At 42.0% G+C, this 26,150-nt stretch overlaps 1 protein-coding gene across 5 annotated transcripts in view; it reads left to right on the forward strand.

Moving 5' to 3' along the window:
- SCUBE1 (signal peptide, CUB domain and EGF like domain containing 1) overlaps positions 1-26,150 on the forward strand; it is a 298,612-nt gene that overhangs the window by 182,259 nt on the left and 90,203 nt on the right. For 3 of the 5 annotated variants that reach the window (XM_066590365.1, XM_066590366.1, XM_066590367.1), the window contains exon 7: positions 11,918-12,007. The exons of the other annotated variants lie outside the window; for them this stretch is intronic. In XM_066590365.1, coding sequence (XP_066446462.1) covers positions 11,918-12,007 — 90 coding nt within the window. The remainder of the gene's footprint in view (positions 1-11,917; positions 12,008-26,150) is intronic. 5 annotated transcript variants of the gene reach the window in all.

A 26,150-nucleotide genomic window follows, 5' to 3' on the forward strand; every position in this document is an offset into this window, starting at 1 on the left:
TATAGGGACGGCAGGAGGGACAGGAATGTGTCATAATAAGACAGAAGTATATATTATATCTTTTTAGTCCAGAAAATCTCTAAAACATTGTTGTAAATAGATAAAAACTATCAAACTAATTACTGTATATACCCGAGTATAAGCCTAGTTTTTCAGCACATTTTTCTATGCTGAAAAAGCCCCCCTCGGCTTATACTCGAGTGAGGTAAAAAAAAACAACAACAAAAAAACCCCAATACTCACCTCCCAGCCTGCGTCTGTGTCCCTGGCACAATGGTCTCCCCGGCGGTGCCGCAAGCTGCTTGAGAATTCTCCCCACTGTCATCTCCCTGCTCAGCTTTAAATTGCCCTGCCATCAGCGTTGTGTAGGTAAGCGCTGTGATTGGATCGAGCGCCAGCCAATCACAGCCAGTGCTCGATCCTTCAGAGCCATTCAGTGGATGACATAACTGAATGGCTGTGATTGGTTTATTGAGCGCCGGCTGTGATTGGCTGGTGCTAGATCCAATCACAGCGCTTACTTACACAGCGTTGACGGCGGTGGAATTCAAAGCCGAGCAGAGAGATGACAGCGGGGAGAAGTCTCAAGCAGCGTTCCGCACCGCTGGGAAGACTATTGCGCCGGAGACACAGACGCCAGCTGTGAGGTGAGTTTTGCATTTTTTCTTTACCTAGTATATACTTGAGTATAGCTCGGCTTACACTCGAGTCAATAGGTTTTACCAGTTTTTTGTGGTAAAACTTATTGACTCGGCTTATACTCGGGTCAGCTAATACTAGAGTATATACGGTAATTGACTATAAAAACGTAATACTAGATGCCATAGATTGTTATATGTACATAGTCATCATTGGACTATAATAATACAATGCATCTTTATACATGCATGGTTATATGTCATCAAAGCTATACATTATACACTGATGGATTTGATATACTGAATAGAATTAAAATGATGAAATCCTGAAAAATATTAAGAAATCCCTAAAAAAAAATCCTGAAAAATGCTTTGCTCTGGATAATAGCTATTTTTTCTCTAAAATGTCATTCAGTCCATAGGGGACTAGAGTTTTCAATATGTATATCCAGAACATTTCCTACTTTATTAACAGACTCAGTGATTTAGATGGAATCTGCTCTAACGGGGTTACTGTTGTAATTACGTACCTCTGAAAAATGTCGCGATACACTATGCTAATTACATTATTTTTTAGATTCGAGTTCTGTTTTGCTCTCCTCGATCTTCAGGCATTTTCTGTACGGCCCACATCTTTAATGCCACACGGCCATTCTATCAGATACAGTATATGACAAATCGTGTTTCGCAGCTCCACCTTTGGTTTATTTTAATTGGGTCATTGTCTGTACTAGATGGGATCTCTGTTCTTTTATGTTGATGTATTTACAGCAGTGACATCTCGCTTTCCCACATTTAAATACTCCTGAGTACACGACTAATGCGTTTTTTTTGGATAGAATGTTTTTTTCCTCTTTTTCCTGGGCATGATGGGGCTAAGATATTTTGATGACCCGTGGGTGCTCCTTGGTTAGATTTCTTAGGTGAGGGTCTTGTTGTAAAATGGACCAATTCCTAATTTAGTCCTGCTGGTTACTGTACTTATTAATAAAAGCTGCCTTATTTTTTCTTTTTCATTTTCTGTAGCTTTTTGTTGTACTTATTGGATCCTTATTCTTCTCTTTGTTTTCTTCCGTCTCGACTCCTTCCTGTATTATTCCTTCTATAGCAGGAGCGATTCATTTTTCCTGGTACTTTTTTATCTCTAAACCTTTTTTTTTTTTTTTTAATCTTCATGTTTTGTACAGTTTCTTCTTCTCCCCTTCATTTGGCCGTAGGGTTGGGCGTTTTCCATGGTTTTGCGTGGCAGCTATTAAAATCTAAGTAACTGTTTTTGTCGACCTTTTTAAAATGGGTTCTGGTGACTATTCTCTGCTTATCGATATGCAGCTCCAGATCTAGAAAAAATATTTTTTCAGGTTAAAATGGTTGTTATGAAGCTCTTGAATAAAAATTGTGTTGATTTTATGAATATTTACTTGAACAAGGTGTTACAACACCCCAAAACACGTTGTATTCTAGAAGTTCAATAAAAATACGTTGACAATATTGCTGGTCATTCATTGCAACCTAAAGCCTGTATCCGAGGAGAGCGGAGATTTTTTCCATTATTTGGATGCGATAGATAGAGAGAGAGATAGATTTGAGATAGACATCAAATAGATTTGAGATAGATAGATATGGGATAGATATTAGATAGATAGATAGATAGATAGATAGATAGATATGGGATAGATATTAGATAGATAGATAGATAGATAGATAGATAGATAGATATGAGATAGCTAGAGAGATAGACATAAGATAGATATGAGATAGATAGCTAGATAGATAGATAGATAGATATGAGATAGATAGATAGATAGATAGATAGATAGATAGATATGAGATAGATAGCTAGATAGATAGATAGATAGATATGAGATAGATAGATATATAGATTGATATAAGATAGATAAATATGATATAGATAGATATGCCATAGATAGATAGATATGCCATAGATAGATAGATATGAGCTAAAGAGATAGATATGAGATATATATGAGATAGATAGATATGAGGTATATATAAATATGAGAAAAATAGATACATATGAGATTGATAGATAGATATGAGATAGATAGAGAGATAGATAGATAGGAGACAGATAGATAGGTGGATAGATAGATAAATATGAGATAGATAAATAGATAGATATGAGATAGATAGATAGGTGAATAGATAGATAAATATCAGATAGATACCGGTAGTTAGATATTGATATAGATAGATATCAGACAGATTAGCGATAGATAAATAGCAGATAGATATCAAATAGATATCAGATAGACATCAAATAGATATCAGATATATATCAAATAGATATTAGATATAAGATAGATAGATAGAAGATAGATATTAGATAGATAGATAGATAGCAATATATGAGATAGATAGATATGACATAGATAAATATGAGATAGATACATGGATAGATATGAGATCGATAGATAGTTCTGAGAGATAGATATGAGATAGATAGATATGAGCTAGACAAAAATGAGATACAGATAGATATATATGATCTAGATAGATAGATAAATATGAGATAGATAGAAATCAGATATAGATAGATATGAGGTAGATAATAATCTTTATTTATATAGCATCAACATATTAGATAGATCTGAGATAGATATGACATAGATAGAGAGAGAGATAAATATGAGATAGATAGATATGAGATCGATAGATAGTTGTGAGAGACAGATATGAGATAGTTAGATATGAGCTAGATAGAAATGAGATACAGATAGATAGATATAAGCTAGATAGATAGATAAATATGAGATAGTTAGATATGAGACAGATAGAAATGGGATACACATAGATATGAGATAGACAGATGGATATGAGATAGATAGAGAAATAGATATGAGACAGATAGATATAAGATATGGTTGAAAAGTATATTATTATTGACTGCATGGATATTACAGTACAAATTGCAGAAATAATCAATCTATACTCAGGACCAAGCCACAGTCCCTTCTTCTTGCAAATTCCGCAACCACCAAGCATCCCATGCCGATTATTGATAAACAATAATCCCCCATTACAGGTTGCTGAACATCCCATTACAGATAGATATAAGATAGACAGATAGATTTGAGGTAGATAGAAAGATAGATAGATAGATAGATAGATATGAGATAGATGGATAGATAGATAGATAGATAGATAGATAGATAGATAGATATGAGATAGATGGATAGATAGATGTGAGTTAGACAGATAGATATGAGAGAGATATCAAATACATAGTTATGAGATAGAGAGATATTTAGATATACATAGATATGAGATAGATACATAAGAGAAAGATATGAAATAGATAGATATTAGATAGATAGACAGAGAGATAGATATGAGATAGATAGATAGATAGATAGATAGATAGATAGATATGAGACAGATATGAAATAGATAGATATCTCTTTTTATGATATTATGAGATAGATGTGAGATACATAGATTTGAGATAAACAAATAGATATGAGATAGATAAATAGATAGATATGATAGAGATAGATAATAATAATCTTTATGTAGCATCAACATATTTTGCAGCGCTTACAAAGACAGGGGATACAGAAAGACAAAAGGACAAAAAATACAAAAACCACAGTTATATGTAGTATTCAATTGATGGAAACATTAAGGGTGAGGGTCCTGCTCCAACGAGCTTACATACTACAGATAATAGGTTGATACAGGAGGTAAAGGAGCTGGAGATGTGCACGGTAGAGTGGCTGAATCAATATAACTGCAGAGGGCGGTTGATGGCAACTATCAGGGAATCCAGTCATTAGGACAGGTAGCACGTTATCAGGCGGAGTAGAGGGGGGTTTGGTTTAGGAGATGTAGTATGCGTCCCTGTGTTTTTAGGGCACGCTTGAAGATTTGTGAGTCGTGGATTGCCTGGATGTTCTGGGGTAGTGCGTTCCAGATGACTGGTGCTGCTCTGGAGAAGTCTTTGAGGCGGGAATGAGAGGTTCGAATTAAAGCGGCACTCGGTCTGATTTCGTTAGCAGAAGAGAGGGCTTGGGCTGGGTGGCAGATTGAGATGAGGGAGGCAATGTAGGGTGGCGCTGCACTGTGGAGGGCTTTGTGGATGAAGGTAGTGAGTTTAAGTTGAATTCTGTATTTGACGGGCAGCCAGTGCAGTGACCGGCACAAGGCAGAGGCGTCCGAGTAGCGGCTGGACAGGAAGATAAGCCTGGCTGCCGCATTCAGCACATATTGGAGAGGGGAAAGTCTGGCGTGGGGAGGCCAATCAGTAGTGACTTGCAATAATTATGCCGAGAGTGAATGAGGGCAACAGTGAGCGTTTTTAGCATATCCACAGTGAGAAAACAGTGGATACTTGCGATGTTCTTGAGGTGCAGGTGGCATGTCCAGGCCAGAGATTGGATGTCGGAGGTAAGGGAGAGATCAGAGTCAAATATGACCTCAAGGCAGCGGGTGTGCTATCTGGGAGTTATGGTGGTGCCACACACTGAGATGGAGATGTCAGGATGAGGTCGGTTAGTAGAGGACGGGAACACCAGTAGGTCAGTTTTAGACAGATTTAGTTTTAGGTAGAGAGAGGACATAGTGTTAGAGACAGCGGACAGGCAGTTGGTGATATTTTTGAGGAAAGGTGCAGAGATGTCACAGGAAGAGGTGTATAGCTGGGTGTCGTCAGCGTAGAGGTGCTATTGGAGGTCAAATCTCCTGATGGTTTGTCCAATAGGGGCTGTGTAAATGGAGAAAAGGAGGGGGCCGAGGACTGAGCCCTGGGGGACCCCAACAGCAAGGGGAAGAGGAGGGGAGGTAGAGCCAGCAAAGGAGACGCTGAAAGAGCGGTCAGATAGGTAGGAGGAGAACCAGGAGAGAGCAGTGTCCTTTAGGCTAATAGAGCAAAGCGTATCGAGGAAGAGTTTGTGTTCAACAGTGTCAAATGCTGCAGAGAGGTCACGGAGTATCATTAGGGAGTAATTGCCCCTTGATTTGGCTGTCAGGAGGTTGTTTGACACCCTTGTAAGGGCAGTTTCTGTTGAGTGTAGGGGGCGGAAGCCAGACTGTAATAATAATAATAATCTTTATTTGTATAGCGCCAACTTTTCCCGCAGCGCTTAGTATGGGGTTGAGTACAGACAGTGAGCAGGAGCTAGATGCAGTAGTGACGAGACTAGGTTCAGGGCTAGTCTTAGATTGGAAAGTTATTTCCTGACGGATGTCATTGGTTTTCTTTTTGAAGTAAGCAGTCAGCTCTTCAGCACTGAGATCCATCACTGGGGGCTGCGGTTTAGGGCTGAGGAGGGAGTGAAAAGTATCAAAGAGCCGTTTAGGATTTACGATAGTGAGGAGACTAGAGAGGTGAAGTAGACTTGTTTGGCATGGTGGAGGGCGAGGTTTTAGGTTCTGAGCATGAATTTGTAATGGAGAAAGTCCACGGACGTTTGCGACTTCCTCCACAGCCATTCAGCACATCTAGAACACCGCCAGATGAAGCGTGTTTGAGGCGTGAGCCAGGGTTGCCGTGGTCCGCATCAGATGGCTAGGGTCATAGGGGGCGGCGCTTCATCTAGGGCCTGTTTGAGAACGGTGTTATAATATGCGTCAGCCAGGTTGGGGCAGGAGAGGAAAGAGAGTAGGGATACATATGAGATAGATAGATATGAGATAGATGGATAAATAGATAAGAGAGAGATAGATAAATAGATAGATAGATATTAGATAGATGAATAGATAGATATGGGATAGACAGATAGATATTAGATAGATAGATATGAGATAGATACATAGATAGATATGATGGAAATAGATAGATATGAGCTAGATAGATAGATATAACAGATAGATATTAGACAGATAGATATTAGACAGATAGATATTAGATAGATAGATAGATATGATAGAAATAGATAGATGTGAGCTAGATAGATATGAAGTTTGTCGATGTTAAAGTGAATAGATATGAGTTAAAAAGTTAGGGCCCTTTTACATGTGACAACACTTGGAAGGAGCATATACATGCATCTTCAAATTTCTGAACGTTGAATGTTAATGGGTCAAAATGGCCCCTGATTATGGTGCTGGGTTTTGCCACCCAAAACAGAAGGACTTGATATTTATTACCCCTCCACACCCTTTTCAGTTCAATGGTGAGTGGAGTCCTACTCGTGCTCTTTCTACCCAGCAGCAAAGTACCTTTAGCCAACTAAGGCTGAACCCCATATCTCCAAGAGTCCCATTTTACTATGCTTCTTTGGTATGTATGCCTTATTACTCCTGGGCCACCATGTGTCCAAAAACAAAAGAGCTATGCTGCTGAGATAAGCAAAGAAATACTGTAATTTATATTTAAGATAAAAATATTACTAGATATTTTTGATTGTCCGGTATGACACAGGCCCAGTTGATTCTGAGGTTTTGTATAGTTATTACATTCTTACTATCATCATTCCTGGAAGTCCGCATACTGTTCCAATGTTTCTAACGTCCAAAATCCATGGCTTACAATCAAATTTTTTTCAACTTGCACATCATCAGAGACTGGACCATATGTGGGATGAGAACAGAGTCTTCACCGATGGAAGATTAATCCCTCAGCACCTCTCTGGTGTCTCCTTGTCGCCTTCACTACCAACAGTATTTACACAAAGTGATTTTTTCCGTAGCACTTGCTTCAGGTTTCTGATGATGTGATACAAAATTATATTATGACAATTCCAAATCTCTTAAGCTGTGTCTGTAATATCCTCGAGCTGGGTACAGACGCCGTGCTTAAACTGACCTCGGTTTAAAGGAATTCAATTATACCAGGCAGTGTGGAACTAGAATTTCGAGATTAATGATCTCTAAGGCTATTAACTTTTACATGTGTTTGTTCCTTTGCAGACGCTCAGTCATTCTTAGTTTGACTTTAGGATAGCATCTATGTTTTTGACAGTTTTAAAAGGGGAAATCCACCCAAAATTGGCCTTCTAATACCTCATGTCTTACTAGAAGGTTACTCCTAATGAGACCTTTCGAGACATATCAAATGGATCCATGGATGGAGTCCATGACCTATGGCCACCACCACCAAAACCATAAACCTTACAGTAACACTTTTGGAAATCTCTGACACAGCAGTCTAAAGAGAGGACCACTCAAGTACTTTATCTAGAATGTTGTGTCAGAGATCACTAGCAATTGGCAACTTGTATGGCAATCGAAATCTATGCAGAGGCAAAAAGTTGCAGCTCTTGGAAATTGGTGGTGATCCAAGCTCCCGAGCTGTATATATGACATGTCTGGTCCTCCCCTTTAAAAAGGAATTGTGTGATGAAGGCAACTCCTTCAAGGCATATGAATGACATAGCTATATTGTCAAGTCATTTGTATCAGACTAGTTAGTGGGGATACACTGGTCTTTTGCATGTCGATGTTATGCAGTATGACCATTGCAACCAATCTGTTACAGATCACTTAGATCAAAGCCAGATATACTTTGCACTGGGAATGACCAATTTGCAAAATCAACAGGACTTAAAGGGGGTATTCAGTTCTTTAGATAAATTGCTGGCAGTCAGAAACTCAGCATTCTCACCAATCAGCTGTTTGAAGGTATTGTGTCCCCTTTATTGTTTACCAGGCACAGCTCTGTATTCTTAATAGTGGATGGTTTGGCCAGTGGTGTAACTTGAAGCTTCTGGGCCCCAATGCAAAATCGGTAACAGTGCCCCCAATTATAATGCTTTATTTATAATACTGGGCTCCCATTATTGAGAAGAGAGGCCTTATTGGCCCCCTAAAGCTCCTGAACCTGGGTGCAACTGCATGCTCTGCATCCCTTATAGTTACACTGCAGTACAGTCTGGTATTGCAGGTTACTATAACTTCATCCCCTTTAAAGGGCTTGTCATGGCAAGAAAGGAATCTTAAAACTTCCCAGCATAGTGGAAAAACTTAAAAGAAGGCATTCTTGCCTCACTCAATTCCTTGCTTTTCTTATCCCAATGGTGCCTGGTCCTCCATTCTCTTTACTTCCTGTTACAGCGATGATGTCACCATCAATAGGGTCATGTGACTGCTGCAGACAATCACCAGTGATCTGCACTAGTCACATGCTGCATTGTTGGGATGTCATTGCTGCTAAAACAAGAAGTAGAAATTAGCGGGGGAGCGGGCACTGGTGAAATGGGAGCGGCAGGTGATTGGGTGAAGTCAATGTGTCTTTATTTATGTTTTTCCACAATGCTGAGTAGCTTTCCAAGCATCATCTTGCCTGGATAGCCCCTTTAAGTGAATAAGACTGAGCTGCCAGACACATCGGCTGCCCAATGTACGGTGTCGCGCCTTGTAACCAATGAATAGTGAGCGCCACCATCCTGGGTGCCGACAGTCAGGCCCTAATCAATCTCATATGGTTAGTCTATACTAAGGATAGGCCAATCATTTTAAAGAACTCGACAACCTCTGACATATTTATGATGTTTTGGAAAATTCTTTGGTGGAGAGTTTTAAAGTTGTGTCAATCGGCACCGCCTATCATTTTCATCTCCGCCAACTACTGATAGAGGATCATGGGATATATAGGGGTCAACTGTCAGGGTTCATATGAATGTTGATGACCTTTTTTATTTCATTGTAACTGTGTCCATTGTTTCATGTTTTTAGTTTCAACTTTTGGGCCTTTTTTTCTCAGATCTTGTGTTGCTTTTATGTATAATGTGCATGAAATTGTGCTTTAAGTGATAAAATAAACAGTTTTTCATTGAACTGCCAAAAAAGTATATTTTCGACTGGAACGACATTGACTTTTGCTTTCTGTAGGAAGTTTCAAAAATATACATTTGAGCGTGACGTTTATTTCTCCTGCAGCGCCACGGAAGACGAAAACTATGATGTTTTCAGATCTCATCAATGAATAATGTTTTCTACATGTTTACATTCCTATTGTCAGTCACATTTGATCCCTGTGTCCACCCCTCCCCTCCCCCCTCCCCTCTTCTATTCAGTTTGTTTTTGGTTTCTTGTTTTAGATTGGAATAAGCTCGTTTTTGGTTTTAATGTGTTTTTTGTTTGTTTTTTTTTAATCCTGTTTTTAATTTTTCGTTCTGAATTACTCTGCTTTCTGGTGATGGTCCCTGATTGCCTGTCTTGTCTTAAAACTGATGTTTTATGAATAATTTCCAAAAAAAAGAAAAAAAAAAAATCATATCTGCCGATATCAAATAAAACTCAAAAAGAGCCTCGTTGCAGCCTTATCTAATCTAGAACTTGTCAAATGTGTCGTTCACTCAACCATGTAGTGTTGCCAGAGATAGGCAGCTGCCCTTTACACCCCTGACCCTCCCTCCACCCACCTTGCTAGCTTGTATGGTGCGTCTCGTAGCATCATTACAAGACTGCGAACCGTTTGCAATGCTAGACAAATACTTCCCTTTTTCTTTCGTTTAATGCATTTGTCTGTTTGCCTCACCTGACTCTTTCTTTTGTTTGCTGCATGTGAATATCCCCCCCTTCCAATAACTACATTAAAGGTGGTGTCCACCCTTCTTCTAACTGACAATAAGATGATCTGCAAACTTCACGACTCTTTTAAGACAGACTGGTTGCTAGGCAATCATAGTCTAGCTTCATCCTTTTAACTGGAGTTGCCAAGGAGCAATTCCCTAGCAACCACTCTGTCTCCCATTACTCAAGGTTGAAGTTGCACCAAGATGAGGACAGAGGAGCCACAGTTCAAACCTATAATGCCTAACTAAAGGCTGCCATGCACATTACAGTTTAGTTGTCCGAACCCATCGATAGCGGTGGAGCCGGACAATCCTTCTATGTGTATGGGGGCGGCTCAACTTTCCCCCAACGGATGATGTTGGGGGAAAGAAAAGTCAGGGATGTTGAGTTTCAATGCTTGATCCTTTTGTTCCCCGAGAGATAACCTACAGCCAGACCCGTCTGACTGATTTACCTCACTAAATACACAAAGGTTCGATCAAGCCAGATGTGTATAGGGGATCTGGGAAAACAGTTGTCGTTCATTCGACAGCTGTTATAAGTGTATGGGCACCTTAATTCAAGTCTTGTAAAGCTAAACTTAGGTGATCGTCCACTTAGACTTCCTTCTTTTTCAAAGACCTCAACAAGCAAGTCATACTCTTGACTGCTTTCTGAGTTTATAGAAAAGGGAGTTTATGTGGGAGCTCATCAGATGGTCATCTGTCCAATCTAAATGCCAGATTTGGGCAACCATGAGCTCAATTGTTGACCTCCTTAACCATATCTGGAAGCCATTGGGCCCCAGTGAAAATTTCTGTAACAGGGGTCCACCACTAACATGTGTCATGTATAATACTGGTGTCAGCTCATGTTGCAAAGGGCTATTAGACCCACTGAGACACCAGGGCACAAATGTGACCCATTATAGCTATTCCCATGCTTTTTAACTTGTATCTCTATCAGAAGGCAACTTGCAAATCATCTTATTTAGAACTGGTGGATACAAAAAGTTGTAGAGATCCTCCTTAACCCGAGGCATTGCAATGTTACTCTGCTTCATACCCCTTCTTCATCTGGTTCATTTTGTCTCCATTCTACCATGGCTTTATTAACCTACTGGTCCTTTTGCTTCTCAAGTCACCCTTTCTGGTGTTGTCATGTCCTTCTAACCTGCTGTAGTCCATTAATATTCCTCTCCTTGTGATTCTGTATGGAACGTGTCATGTACACATACGAACTTACCCTTTTTTTTTCCTTCCGCTGCTTTTTTTTGCTTCACTGCATGTTGACCAATTATTAGAATCTATTTTTTGCGACATCTGAATGTCTACTTAAGTGTATTCCATAGACAAGCAGGCAACCAGCACTGCCCAAATGATCTTCCTCTCTTTTTTTTTCTTCTTGTGGTCTGGGTTGTGTCCGTGCATGCTATGTGTGCCTTCTCTATGTCACGTTATTAAAAGGTCCGTTTCTAAGTGTCTCTTAATCATCCATCACTGGACTGTGTACTGTTGACTCACATCATGTGTCACTGACTGGAACTCTTCTTGGTTCTCGAGAAACTTTTAATCACTTTTTTCTTTCACTACCTGATATATTAATAGGATCCTTTCTCTGTATATATATAACTTCACTCATCATCCCCGGGCCACTAATCATTTCTCCGGTGGGCTTTTTGCAGGGGATTAACATTCTACCTAAGGGATTCCATGCTATCACCGCTGGCTTGTAGACTTTGGATGTCCATTGCCAAGAGGCTGTCGTAGAAGTTTGGGCTTTTGATTAACCAAATGCTCCATGTTTGTCCCTTACTTGTGTTTTAGAAAAGGATGAGGCTGCAATTGAGCGTTCTGAGTACAATTCCACGTCAGTTACTGATGTGGACAAGCGGGTGAAACGGAGACTTCTTATGGGTAAAATTTTTCTTCCACTTTTCTCTTATACTACAAATGTCTTCTCATTGTGTGTTGTGCGTGTCGGTGTGAATGCGGTGTGTCTAGATCTGCCCACAAGTTTAGTCATTTATTAAATTTATTGCCCTTGAATCATATAGAACTACTTAAAAAATATGTAAAAATATGCATTGACGTCAGTTTCTACTGGATGGGCCTTTATTTGCTTTTGACTACCTTTAACAATTTGCTGCTGTTCTCTAGGCAATTTCGAACCAGTTCCTTGACTATGATTTACAATCGTTTGCCTAAAGAATCTAAACCCCTAGCAGAATACACATGTTTTTCTAGAAAGGTGGTAGCATCTCCGAACCATGCAGATTTCCATGGCATAGTATGGGTTCTTGGGTTCATAAGGATGTAGGCTTCCCAATATATACAATATTTGTTCTTGATGTGGCAAGGTTGGCCAAGGCATGATCTGAGCTGTTAGCTAAAGTGTAACTAAACTTCTGAAACATCATAGTGACATGTCTGAAGTTTGGTTTGGTGGGGATTCAAGTGCTGAGACCCAATCCAATAATAAAACAAATGGGTAAAAGTATTCATCCGAGCAAAGGATCTATTCGATTGTCATCGGGAGTGGTACACAGCCTCCGTAGAGACAATCAGCACCTTCCCGAGACCCTGTACATGTGGCTTCTCATACGCTCTAGTATGTGCTAACGAGCCAGCAACTCCGAAACAGTACTGTCTTCAGATTGGTGTCTCTGGTTTGGCTGATAACTTTAGACATGTTCCAAGGCTCTAGTAGGGAATAGACATCGACAAAGCAGACCTTTCCTTCTGCAGAAGAGATAGTTTGCATAATTTAAGAGCTTCTCCAGTTCTACAAAACTGATGACCTATCCTTCAATCAGCTGGTTGAGTGCTAAGAGTTGAACCTCCACCCATCTGATGTTTATGACCTAAGGGTAGACCATCCATTTTGTAAGACTGGAGAACTTCTTTAAGATATTTCTCTGTTTAATGTACTAAACCAATGGCTGTGTAAAAATGAAAATGGTTGTCGCCATACATACTCTGCTCAACTTTCAAGGATCTTTGTAGCCACATAATGGTTATGGAAAAGAGATCTACCTCACAGGCAACCAGCGTCATACTATACATAAAGGTTGGACTCTTTCGTTTTAGTTTACTACTGTCTTTAATTATTTGGGTTGGTTGGAAACACAAATGTAATATAGGAAAAGGTAATAGGGGGGAGGGGCAAACCCATTCACACTTACCAAGACATTGAAAGAAACTGGACATTTTGCTGCATTCTAAATATGTTTGTAGACTACATCCTATACATTTTTAGCTGTAGGAGCCTTGTGTATGCAGTCTGTATGGTGGCACTTGGGAAACTATATTATGGGGAATACCTCCACATATAGATAACACCACATTTTTTACTTATCGGGTTCCATAAATATCTGAAAAAAAGTATTTATGTCTCTACCAGGTACAGTAGGACCCCATAGTAATAAGAATTGAGAAGCCATAATGCAGCCACATAAGAGATCATAACCAAAGGTTTAATAACTTCAGCTGCAAAGTTATTAAGTGTTCGCTACCCACAGACTCTTAAAGGGGATGCCTGGTTTAGAAAACGCATTGACAATATTGTTAGGCATACTAAGTTAAAGGAATATTCCCTTGTGAGACTTTCATAGCTTATCATAGCAACTTTGGCACCTGTACCTACCTCTAGTTCTGGCCCCCATCAGGTTAAATGCAGTGGCTGGAGTTGGTCAGGAGTTACGGAAACGGTGTCTGTCTTATGCTTCCTCTGAAACTCATGGAAGTGAATGGGAGTAATGAAAACTGTGCAGCACAGAGAGTTCTGCTGTTGCCGCAGCTCCAGGGTTATAAAAACAGTGTAGTTCTGGCCCCACAGCCCTTAGCCTGCTGAATTCAGTGGACGGGGAATGTATACTAGAGTTATCGAAACAGCTGAGTGGGCTATCTTACATAAAAGTGATCAGGAGCTGAAAACAATGTGACAGCCTACTCAACTGCTACAATAACTCCTGACTATACTCTCAGGGAGCTAGAACTAGAGATAGGTGTGATCCAGAGATGGGACCCACAACGATCAGACTTTTATGGCATATCCAAAGTGTCAAATGGAATACCCTCTTAGTAGAAGGGGTTCTCCATTCAAGACCCTCATCAATTCAGCAGCTACAAGGGCATGTCTTGCTCTGGATGACACAGCACATCCATGTATAACAGGACCAGCTCAGTGTTTTTAATAGGCATTGTGTAATTCTTAATTTCTCCTGTGGAGGTGCTGTAGAAGAATTGAACACTTGTTGCTGGGTTTTCCTGCAGATTGCATCTGATTTCTGTGGACTCCAGCATTGGAGCATGATGTGATTGTTTTATAGTCAGAGTACCTGTCGCGGCTTGTCAGTCGCAACGGCGTCGTGGCATGGTGGCCACGACACAGGGTCTAACCCGTCACCCTGTTACTATGCAGAACAAGGGTTAATGCACGTTGTGCAGAGATTGCTGGCTACTATCCCTCAGTTTACTGCATATTTGTATGCTAACTATGAGTCATACCTAGAGAGGGTTTGGGGTGTGGTTCTCTAGCTGCCTACCTTTCAGCAGGTGTGGAGAGCTTTATATTCCTACCATGCCCTCTTCCCCTTGCTGTTGATTTCAGTTGTTTAGAGGAGTGCCTTTATGCTGGGTGAAATACGTCTACAATCAGATAAGTAGTGGTGTTCAATTCTGTTGTTTTTTCGTTACCTTTATTGTTTTGTTTTGCTGTATCAGTGCACCTCTTCAGGGATACCGGGATAATCAGGTCCCAGGAGAAGTCAGTGGGGCTGTCCTTATCAGGGCGATAACCCTGCTTGTAGGCAGAGGCTCCTCACTTTCCTGTTAGGTAAGGAACAGGCTTTTCCATCTTATCGTTCCTGGAGTGGTGTTCACTGTCCAGCATAGTTTTGGTGTATTCTCTTGCGTTCTGTGTGAACGACACCCCGCATTCGTGCTGTGGCAGGGTGCACCAGGCGGATGTGACAAAAATTCAGCAAACTGGACTACTCCTTTAATAACACACTAAGTTTTTTTGTAGTTAAAAATAACCGGTTTATTTGTCATCAAGAAAAAATATTCCTGCGGACTGAATGTGGAACAATGATTGTGCTATTCAGTGGAAAATAGCGGGAATATTTGCAGTTTTACTCAATGGATTTTTGCGAGTTCCTTCTCCTCAAGTGTTTATTTGAACACTTGTAGCAAGAATCTTTTGCTTTGACGTTGGTGTGATTCAAAGGCTTTGGAATCTCTTCGAGGAGGTTTCTCGCAGGAAGCTAATGACTGTCTTTTTCCGTTTATATCCATCAGTGAGATTCCTATCCAGAGTCATCTAGTTCATTCATGGAAATTCCCCCTGTATCCTGGCGAGAACGGCCATCTTATTTAAGCATTGACGGTCCACGATATTACTCAGCTAGGACACAAAATCTGGGGAAATACAGTCCAGCAAAGGTTATTTAGGAGGTTGAGCACAAATGATGCAAGACTTAAAACAACTATTAAAGGGGTCGAAATAAAAAATAATATATATTTTTTTAAATAGCGCAACTCTTGTCCGTGGGTTGTTTCTGGTATTATAGCTCAGCTTTATTTAACACCTTAATGACCACCCATACACCTTTTTAAGGTGGTCGTTATGGTTATTCTGATGCATGCTCCTCTTTACAGCGCTGCAGCAGAAGCATGGCACAGATCTCCAACCAGCGGGAGTGGGTGCTTGGCTGTTGTATAACAACCTGCCACTTGCTTTAACAGTGGGGACCAGAGAACCTCCAGTCCAAGCTGTTTAACCCTTTGCATGTCATGGTCAATGCAACCACAGCATATAAAGGTGCTGACAGAGGGAGGGGGCTTCACAATCTCAACGCAGGATCCTGATAGGTTGCTGTGGCACCCTGAGGCTTGAAGATGGCCTTCGCGTCTGCCAGCTACGACAGCTTCATAGTCTATGTAATGCACCTCTATGCTGTATTATAAGAATAATTAAGTGTTGTGAAATTAAAGTTCCCTAGTGAGCCAAAAGTAAGAAGCGAAAAAATAGTAAAATAAAAAGTCAAAGCCCCACCTTTTACCCCCTGGGGAAAAACACCACAAATTTAGTATTGCCGCTATCATAACTACCTAAGTAAATAAGTGGGTCCATTATTTAAGCCACATGGTGCAAGTCCTAATTTGACCTATCATGCCTTACAAAAAGTGGTATAGAAAGTACTAAAAAAAGTCATATCGATCAACAAATGGTACCATTAAAATGTGCAACAAGAAAACCCTCACGCAGCACTGTTGACAAAAAAAAGTTAATTGTTTGGGGTATTTGAGTAAGACAATTGAAATAGAATTGAAGGAGTCACAATGCAGGTGGTGCAGACTTCGAGTGGACACAGCGCAGGAACAGGGCACCCGGAGAGAATAAAACCCTGAACCCCGGACACCCCGCTCCATGACCTTTTAGCCCCATAACATAGTTTATAGGGTAAGGGTCATGACAGATTCCCTTATAGTAAATGAGGCTGAGCTGCAATACCAGATGCAAACCACGGGCAAAAGTGGCACTAATTTTGCAAAAGGAAGGTAGTTCATTTTGTGGTTATCTCAGACAAACCTTTTAAATATACTGTGAGCAGAAGCTTTCATCTCCACATACTTGTCTTTTATCACTAGGACTATTTATATTTTTTTTTACATACTTTGCTTCCAGAAAAATCTGCTTAGTGAAGTAACGTGAGGTGGGGAAACTCTGAGTTATATTTCCTCTAATTAGATATTATCATAGCAGTAGTCATGTTTCAAGTCAAAAAGAGTAATTCAGTCAAGCTTGTTGCTAGAAGTACGCTGCCTAACAACTACAGTGGTTATCAGGTATGTCACACCTCTAGCAGCCAGTCTGCCTCCAGTTATATGGATTTTAGGATGGTCATACACTTTAAATTAATATGTCAAAACCACCATTTGGGGGGATTGGGCAAGAGCTTGATGTGTATGGAAGGGTAGTTCAACAGTGGACAGCGGAGTTGAACAGTAGACGGTGGAGTTGAACAGTAGACGGTGGAGTGAACAGTAGACGGTGGAGTTGAACAGTAGGCGGCGGAGTTGAACAGTAGACGGCGGAGTTGAACAGTAGACGGCGGAGTTGAACAGTAGACGGCGGAGTTGAACAGTAGACGGTGGTGCTGAACAGTAGACGGTGGAGTTGAACAGTAGGCGGCGGAGTTGAACAGTAGGCGGCGGAGTTGAACAGTAGACGGTGGAGTTGAACAGTAGACGGCGGAGTTGAACATTAGACGGCGGAGTTGAACAGTAGACGGTGGAGTGAACAGTAGACGGCGGAGTTGAACAGTAGACGGCGGAGTTGAACAGTAGACGGCGGAGTTGAACAGTAGGCGGCGGGGTTGAACAGTAGGCGGCGGGGTTGAACAGTAGACGGCGGAGTTGAACAGTAGACGGCGGAGTTGAACAGTAGACGGCGGAGTTGAACAGTAGACGGCGGAGTTGAACAGTAGACGGCGGAGTTGAACAGATGACGGTGGTGTTGAGCAGTAGACAGTGGTGTTGAACAGTAGACAGTGGTGTTCAACCCTTTACCCCTTTATTTAAGTTCACGGGAGCTTACTAATTGTCTATATAAATTTTAATGCAAAGCAGATTTCTTTCACTTGGACAGTACCTCTGCAGTCAGATTTTGTTCTCATTGCAACACATTTTTGAATGGATGGAAAATGTAGACGTATCATGATGTCGACAACTGCTTATTCAGAAGGGTATATGGTCCTCTGTGAATGATGCTACAGCTTGGGCATAGCAAATACTTCTGCTGAGTAAATGTATTTCCACCGGCTCCCCCATACACATGCACATTCCACTTGGCCGAGCGTTCATGTGTTTAGGGTGGCTTGGCCACAGCCAGGAAGGGCGTCTGTAAACATATAAGCAGACGGTCTTTTGGCAGTGTTTGTGTTGGTGACATTATGTCCATGATTGAATTAGCATCAGGTTATATACCGATAATTCAGCTGTTATTTAAACAAGAAAGTCTGATGATCTATATAAGGGCTCCCACACACTTGCGATTGGGGTTTTTTTTTTTTTACGCGATTATCAATGGGACTTTCTAATGTTAAAAACGCAACGCAACACACCAAAAACGCAGATGCGTTGCGTTTTTTACATTAGAAAGTCCAATTGACAATTACGTTTAAAAAAAAACGCAATCGCAAGTGTGTGGGAGCCCTAAGACGTTTTATGGTAGTTATGTAATAACATCTTTTGGAGTAAACAAAAATATGTGGTTATGACAGGAGGACAAATGGACTAAGTACTATCACGCGCAACTAAGTTTAAGACAAAAAGGTGGTGTGTGTCTGACATTATAGACGTACCAGACATGAAGTGGGTATTATTGTATCTTGATGCCACCAGGAATGGATAGCACTTAGCTTGTCACCTGTAAGCAGGGGAGCGTCCGTCAGCGGCCAGCGGCAGCCCCGAACCCCAGCAGGGAGGCCAAAGTAAAATTTTTCTGCTGTACCCAGATCATCAGCTATTCTTCAGAGCTGTCAGCAGGAAAGCGGGCATCACGGATCACAAAGGCGGCCGCCGTCTTCTGAGCTGTCTTCGGTGGAGCAGGCGTCAGGGGTCACAGAGGCGACCGCTGTGACCCAGCAGAGAGGTGGCTGCCATATTCTGAACTGTCACCGGGGTAGCGGGCGTCACCCATCAGAGAGCCGGCCGCCCACAGAGCAGTCAGGCGGCCCCCGCCAGTAAACGCACAGCCGCCGGGCCGTACGGAGGAGTGAGGGGCCGGGTGGCACAGATCCGTGAGGCACCGCCCAGGGGGGTAAGCATGGCTAAAATGATGGGCAGGACAGAGCACACACAGGCAGCAGTGCCTGGATTGATTTGTGCATGCCCTGCAGCCTTAGGCTGAAGGTTACTTTGCTTGATAGCCTTACTTTTTTACATGTCAATGCTGCCATGTTACAGCGGTAACATGGCAGCATTGACAGTTATTGATGTAAGGCTATCAAGCTAAATAACCTTCAGTGTAAGGCTGCAGGGCACGCATAAATGTATCCACAGTGTGCTGCTAGGACCTTCCAACGTTGACCCTATCGGGAGCTGGGGTGTGAGAGGGGCGTTTCTGCTATCAAACCCTAGCTTCCGGTGGTGTCAAGATACAATAATACCAATCAAGTGTACCTGTCCTATGAAAAACACGATACACTTTCAATAAATTCTTGTCAAAATGTAACACCAAATAAAAATACAAACAAGAAGGAACATACGGGGATGATTTTGTGGTATCCCTGGCTGTCAATGATTGATAGCAGATCTGTATGTTATGATCTGTGCCTCAGTTGTCAGTAATAAGAGGGATGTGTCATCAAGCGTCAATCTGAATATCAATAGCCACTTGCACACCTTGATGTGTGTAATTTAGTGCAACCCAATACGGGAAATGTAACCAGTCACCGTGGTCTCTGCTTGACTATATAGAGGCAAGATATAGTGGTAATTCGGAATCACGTCCGAACACCTAATTTTGTCCTACCGTACTGCTCATTCCCAATATTCTATATATGTATGTGTGTGTTTAGATAGGAGTCCCCGTATTTTAATTTAATATTAATAACGGTTATATTTTAGCAGGCTTCCATCAGCGATTTTGTACAATAAATAAGGGAGCCTTTCTGTCTCTGTGACTCACAGCCAGAAAGCTTTTGTGCTGGCTTATCTCCCAGGAAACAAAAGAATTGGGAGTTGAAATTCAACATCCTTCTTTCCCCCATCATCATCTGTTGAGAGAAAGTTGGACCACCCCCATACACATTAACCCTTTCCAATCCTAGTTGTATCCTGGTTTTCCTAGGGGGCTTACTCTTTTTCTGCTGTTATACAACAGTGCTATCTGCTGGCTAAAGCCAGTACTGCATGAGGTGACACGTTTGATAGGCTCCAACAGCAGAGAGGCTGGCAATATACAGTAAGAGAACCCCGACGGACTTCTTCCAACATCGGATCTGTACAGCCTTAAATCATAATGTCTTCAGAGGTCAGACAGAGGATTGGAAAGGGTTAAGAGTTGTCTGGTCCTACTGCTATCGGTTATTAAACTCTAATGTGTGTGATTAGTCTCATGCATAGTTGACCTTATGTCCACATCTATCATACTTTTTTGTATCCATTCCAGGAAGATGGCAGTGGCGACAGCTTAGTGCAGGAGAGTTAGGCCTCATGTCCACGGGCAAATTAGGAATTAAAATCCGCAGCGTTTTTCCTGCACGCAGATCCGCGCCCCATAGGGATGCATTAGACACCCGCAGGTAGTTAAATACCTGCGGATGTCATTTTTCCCTGCAGGCACGGGTCCCGCGTGCAGGAAAAAATCCGGACATGCTCCATTTAGGTGTGGGTCTCCCACAGGGATGGCTCCCGCAGGCTTCTATTGAAGCCTATGGAAGCCGTCCAGATCCACGGGAGACCCGCACCAGAATTTAACTCACCTGCTCCGGACGGTACGGGTCTTCCCTTCGCGGCCGGATCTTCTTTCTTCGGCCCGGTGAATGTGCCCGGCACATGCGCACGGCGCGCGACCGGCGTGCCGAGCAGATCCGCTGGGCCGAAGAAAGAAGATCTGGCTGCGACGGAGAGAAGATCAGGCTGCGGAGAAGGGAAGATCCGGAGCGTGCGGAGAGGTGAGTAATTCTTAATTTCAGCCCTCATGTCCGCGGGGCAGGAGGGACCCGCTACGGATTCTCCATGGAGAATCCGTAGCGGGCCTGATTTTCCCCGTGGACATGAGGCCTTATAGTCTGCGAAGTTTCACCCACAACACACATAAAAGGAGATCTAATTCTATTTTTTACTATTTATTTAATTCATCTTGTTGTTATTTTGCCGATGTGGGCATTTCATCACTTTCCAAACTTCTGGTCCCTCACTAGCTTGCATTACGCTATAGCATACATAAAAAACATGTGAACCATAAACTTGATTTCACCTTTCTGCCCTACTCTCACCGAATGCCAAACGCTAATGGTCCTGTGTATTGTTCCATTTGCAAGTCATTAATATCACTCTCGTGCTCTGCTGACTGTCACATTTAAAAGCCACCATCCTTACTTATGAAATTCTGAACAGGCATCTGCTCCTGATTAGTGAGAAGAAAATCTTTTAATGAGCGTGGTGCAGCAGCGCTTGTTTTAAATGACCCTCAGCAGTTTTTCTTTACATTTCACAGACATCTAAGGAGTTTTTGATTTCTTTCTCCAGTTCACTGGTGTTCCCATCCTGCATTTGTAGGTTTTTTTTTTGAAACCGCATGACAAAGGTCAATCAAAAGTATGAGTATTTCTCGTTTCATTAAGTGAGGCTGGGTTATCTACAAGGTCATTAACCCTACAGGATCTTTTACTAACCTTCTAAGATATGTAAGGAAAAGTTCCAAAACCTTGACGTAACTTCACAGTAACTCTTAAATACACAAGAACAAAGTGTTGTATTTCCTTGACCTCCAGTTTTAGGCTATGGAGAGCATCAAACAAAGCATCCTGTCAAATCTGGCCGATCCTGTAAAGGGAAACCGACCAACAGATTTAGGAAAAGGGACAGGCGGAGAGACATGTATAATATAGGGGGTACTGGGTTGCTTGATGTGCAAGACTATGCAACTGACAGTGGTAGAAATGGAGGTGAGGCCTGAGATTGTACCCTGACTGAAGTTGCTAATAAAGCAGAGCACCCACCCTGAAAAGGTGACCCCATTTCTGGAACTTAACTTGATTTCCTATGTGTCTCTGAGTATTAAAGAGGTTGTCTGGTTGTAAATTATTGATAGCCTATTGTTAGGATAGGTCATCAATAGTAAATTGGCAGGGCTGTATCATCTGGGACCCCTGCTGATTAGCTGTTACCTGGGCTGGTGCATTTGTGTAGTATGCTGATTTTTGTAGGAAGCAGAGAGCTCCATTCAAGAGCGACAGTAGTCAGAAGCAGAGAGAATAGAAGATAGACAAAGCCTGAAGTACAAAGTCCAAAAAGGAAAGCATTAAAACAAAAACACAGAAGTACAAAAAGCAAACAAACCTAACAAATGAGCTGGAGCAATATATAGCTGTATTACCAGCATCCTTTGCAAAGAGGAGCCAGAATAAGTACCCTAAGGCCGGCTGCACACGGCCGTGACGGGCTCCACCGCGAAATTCCGCGGCGGAGCCCGTCACGGCGCCCCCCAGGAGACCCCAAACTTACCTGCGGATCCGGCGTCCTCGCTTCCGCATGACGCTTCCCCGCCCACCTCCGCCGCGTCATGTGACACGTCCACTGCGGCGGTGGTGGGCGGGGAAGCGTTTTCACGCTATCTTCCGCTGTGCTACAGCAGAAGATAGCGTGAACGGACGGCTTCCATTGACTGCGATGGAAGCCGTCCGCGCGTACACCCGCGGCAAATAGAGCATGCCGCGGGTGAGGATGGGAGATTTCATGGTGCAGAATTCCGCGATGGAATTCCGCACCGTGAGAATTGAGCTATTAGGTTCAATAAAACCTAATAGCTGCGGGCAACGCGGCGGATTTTCGCCATGTATCATGTGGCAGAAATCCGTCCGTGGGAAGGAGGACTAAGAAGGGGAAGGAAAGGGACTTATTTGTGTAGCGCCAACTTATTCCGCAGTGTTTTCAGGTAATTTTTTTGTTTGTTTATTACCCTCCCAGCAAGCTGGGTACTCATTTTACTAATTTAGGAAGGATGGAAGGCTGAGTCAACCTTGAGATAGCTACCTAAACCACGCAGGGACTGAACCTGCAACCTTCAGGCCATGAGTAAGAGCTTAGAACTGCATTCTGCTGCCACGAGGCCCATAGGAAAGATAATGATAGGCTTACTGAGATGATAGACAGCCTATTAGCGCTATACTAGAAGGTAAATGTTTCTTCCTCAGTGTTCAACGCCAAATGTCGCTGTTCACTTGCTGGCAAGCATATCTTATGGTCTGGTGCTGATGCTGTGATGTTATACCGGACTCATGCGTGCCGCTGAACTTTGTCAATTCCAGTGGAGCCATGACTCATCCCCCAATAAAATTGGTGTAAGCGTCCAACCATCCCAATGTCCTCAGCTCATTTTGTGCCCCTTAAAGGGATGTAATTAGAGATGAGCGAGTATACTCGCTAAGGCACATTACCCGAGCGAGTAGTGCCTTAGCCGAGTATCTCCCCACTCGTCTCTAAAGATTCGGGGGCCACCGCGGGTGACAGGTGAGTTGCGGTGGGGAGCAGGAGGGAGCGGGGGGGAGAGAGGGAGAGAGAGATCTCCCCTCCGTTCCTCCCCGCTCTTTAGAGACAAACGGGGAGATACTCGGCTAAGGCACTACTCGCTCAAGTAATGTGCCTTAGCGAGTATACTCACTCATCTCTAGATGTAATCCTGCAAGTAAAATGTGGATCTAGGTTGTAAGTGACATGGGTGTAACTTTAGGTGGTGGTAGTGGGGGGTTAACAGGCCATGTGGTCCAACTGCTCGGGGTGTTAGGGCACCAACAACACATATTATACTGATTCCAGTTGCTACAGTGAAAGGAGTAAAGAAGGACTTTACATGTAGCCTGTGTATTCTTGTAAGCACAACACAGACCCAATTTGGCATTTCGTATAGTCCCAGGCACATTTCCCTCTTAGGTCCATGCAGAAAGGGAGCTCCAGGCTAGGCTATCCTTATACATGTGAGATATCATTTACCTATAATGGCATTCTTCCTGGTATTTCCTTACCAGAGTTCAGATTATTTCTGGATTCATCATGTCGCTAAAATTCTGATTGGTTGTGGACTGCCATCTCAATAAGGCAGTCATGGTGCCCGGTTTTATTTGAGGTGGTCATGAATTCATGGTTTATCTTCACTGAATTGAATCCTAGTTATGGATACCCACTTCTTAGGGAACCTCTTACCATGGGAAGGAATCACGTAAAACCTGTTCATTCTCGTTATTGGTGGAGGTCCCAGTTATTGGACTTGTTTTTAGTAAAATTACTGCAAATTATATCAGACTGGCATTTGCTTCTTGGTTTTCATGAATTTTGCTCCCGTCAGGATAAAACTTGGAGTTCATGCTCTCTTTTTATTGCCCCCTGTTGAGCAATACATTTTGTATGAACTGCGAACAAGCCTGTGGACTAAAAGTTCTTGGTTGTCTCCATTACACCATTAATTTCAACAGGGAAAGACTAGACAATTATGACTTGCATTCATATTACAACTGGCTCTTCCTTGGGATTGTTGATGGATCTAACTTTTTGACCCCCAACGATCAATAGTTTATGAGATATTCTATCAGTAGGTTATGAAACATTGTGTTGGAAAATTCCTTAAACCAGTTGGAATATTTTGTACGTTTCACCAGACTTTTTTCTCACTTGGGACTAAAGTTATGATTCCTTCTGTATTTAAATCTTAGGAGGACTAAAATAAAATAAAGTTATTTTTTTTTTGTAAAACCTTGTTTAGAAACCACATTGCATCACAGTGAGCAACACTTATGAGAAAGATCAGTCTTTGCTGTCAAGCCTTGAAAGAGATATTTGTTTGTTGCGTTCCAGAAGCTTCTCGGAAAAGAACTATAGTAGAGCCAAAAGAAGCAAATGACCTAAAGTCATCACGAGTCCACCACCCCACCAGGACATTTTTTTTCAGCAGGGGCCTCCATATATTTGGCTCTGAAGCTGCTAGTTACATACCTGTATTGACTATCTCTAATTAAAACCTAAAAAGTTTTTCAAAAAGTTTCTACTCATATTCAGAAACCTGAGATATAAAGAGTTGTTTGCCAGTGCTTATCTGCTACATGGCTTTCCATACTTATTGCTTCAAAGGAGTTGTCCAATCACACAAAAAAAATTTGAAATGCTCAGAATGCTATAAAAAATGATTAAAAAAATAATACCTTACATCTTACTGATCACCCACCAGTCCCATTCTGGGACTTCTCAAAGTCCCTCACTGGGTTCTGTACTTCTTGATCCCTGCTGACACAGAGGTCTGACTGCTGCAACCAATCAATGCCTGTAGACCACTACTATTATCTCGGATTGGCTGCAGAAGTCATATCTCTGTGTCACCATAGACCAGAAAGTACAGAGACTAGTGTGGTCTCCTGGGAAGTGTCAGTTCAGGAGCTGCGGATGATTAGTAAGGTAAGTATTATTTCTATTATTATATTAAAGCCTTTTTTATTTTAAGTGGCTGGCGAACATTTTTAAGGATCGGCAAGGAACAACTATGTCTTTTTTGGCTACATCTGGCCTTGTAGGATCTTCAGTTATATTTCATCTCTTGAATACTCTTACTCACGAGTCAGGAAACTCCCATTTCTTTTTACCGTAATTGTGGGGAAGAGTCAGGAATTACAACTCGATTTATAAAGAATATTTATTTCACTTTTGCATATTTTCAGTTCTTTTCTCTTCCCCGCAGGAAACTGGGCTGACAGAAGATGTCAGCAAAGTTGATGCCTCCTGGGGCCTGAAAAATGTCTGATCCCAAACTGTGAAGATACAACAGAGTGCTGCACCACACTATGCAGTCGCTGGGTTGTCAAGCACATTGGTCTAGAGAAAAGCAAATAAAAAGGAGAAAAATGAAAATAAACTGGTTAGAAAGTAGCATTAGAAGTTTACTATTTCTAGAAAGTCCCATGTAGCCGACCTCAGTAGTTTAGAAGGTTCGCAAATTTTTTCCTTCTCAAATTTTCATGTGATTAAGACTCATGTTTGGGAAATTTACCCTACTGAAAAAAATAAAAGAAGGCATATCAATAGAGATGAGCGAGCACCCAAATGCTCGGGTCCGCGTTATTCGAGTCGAGCTTTTCGTAAAATTCGAGATCTTTACTCGAGTAACGAACCCCATTGACTACAAAGGGAGACTCGAGCATTTTTATATGTGGGCCACCGGGTGCTGAGCTTTTTTTTTTTTTTGGTTTGTTCTCGTTCTCTCTCTCTCTCTCTCTCTCTTGCGATCCAGCCAAAGTATTTGCCATTGACACACGCGCTGTGTCGCGGCGGGGAGGGGCCAAAA

Source organism: Eleutherodactylus coqui, chromosome 2 (assembly GCF_035609145.1).
Source record: "Eleutherodactylus coqui strain aEleCoq1 chromosome 2, aEleCoq1.hap1, whole genome shotgun sequence".
Lineage (NCBI taxonomy): Eukaryota > Metazoa > Chordata > Amphibia > Anura > Eleutherodactylidae > Eleutherodactylus > Eleutherodactylus coqui.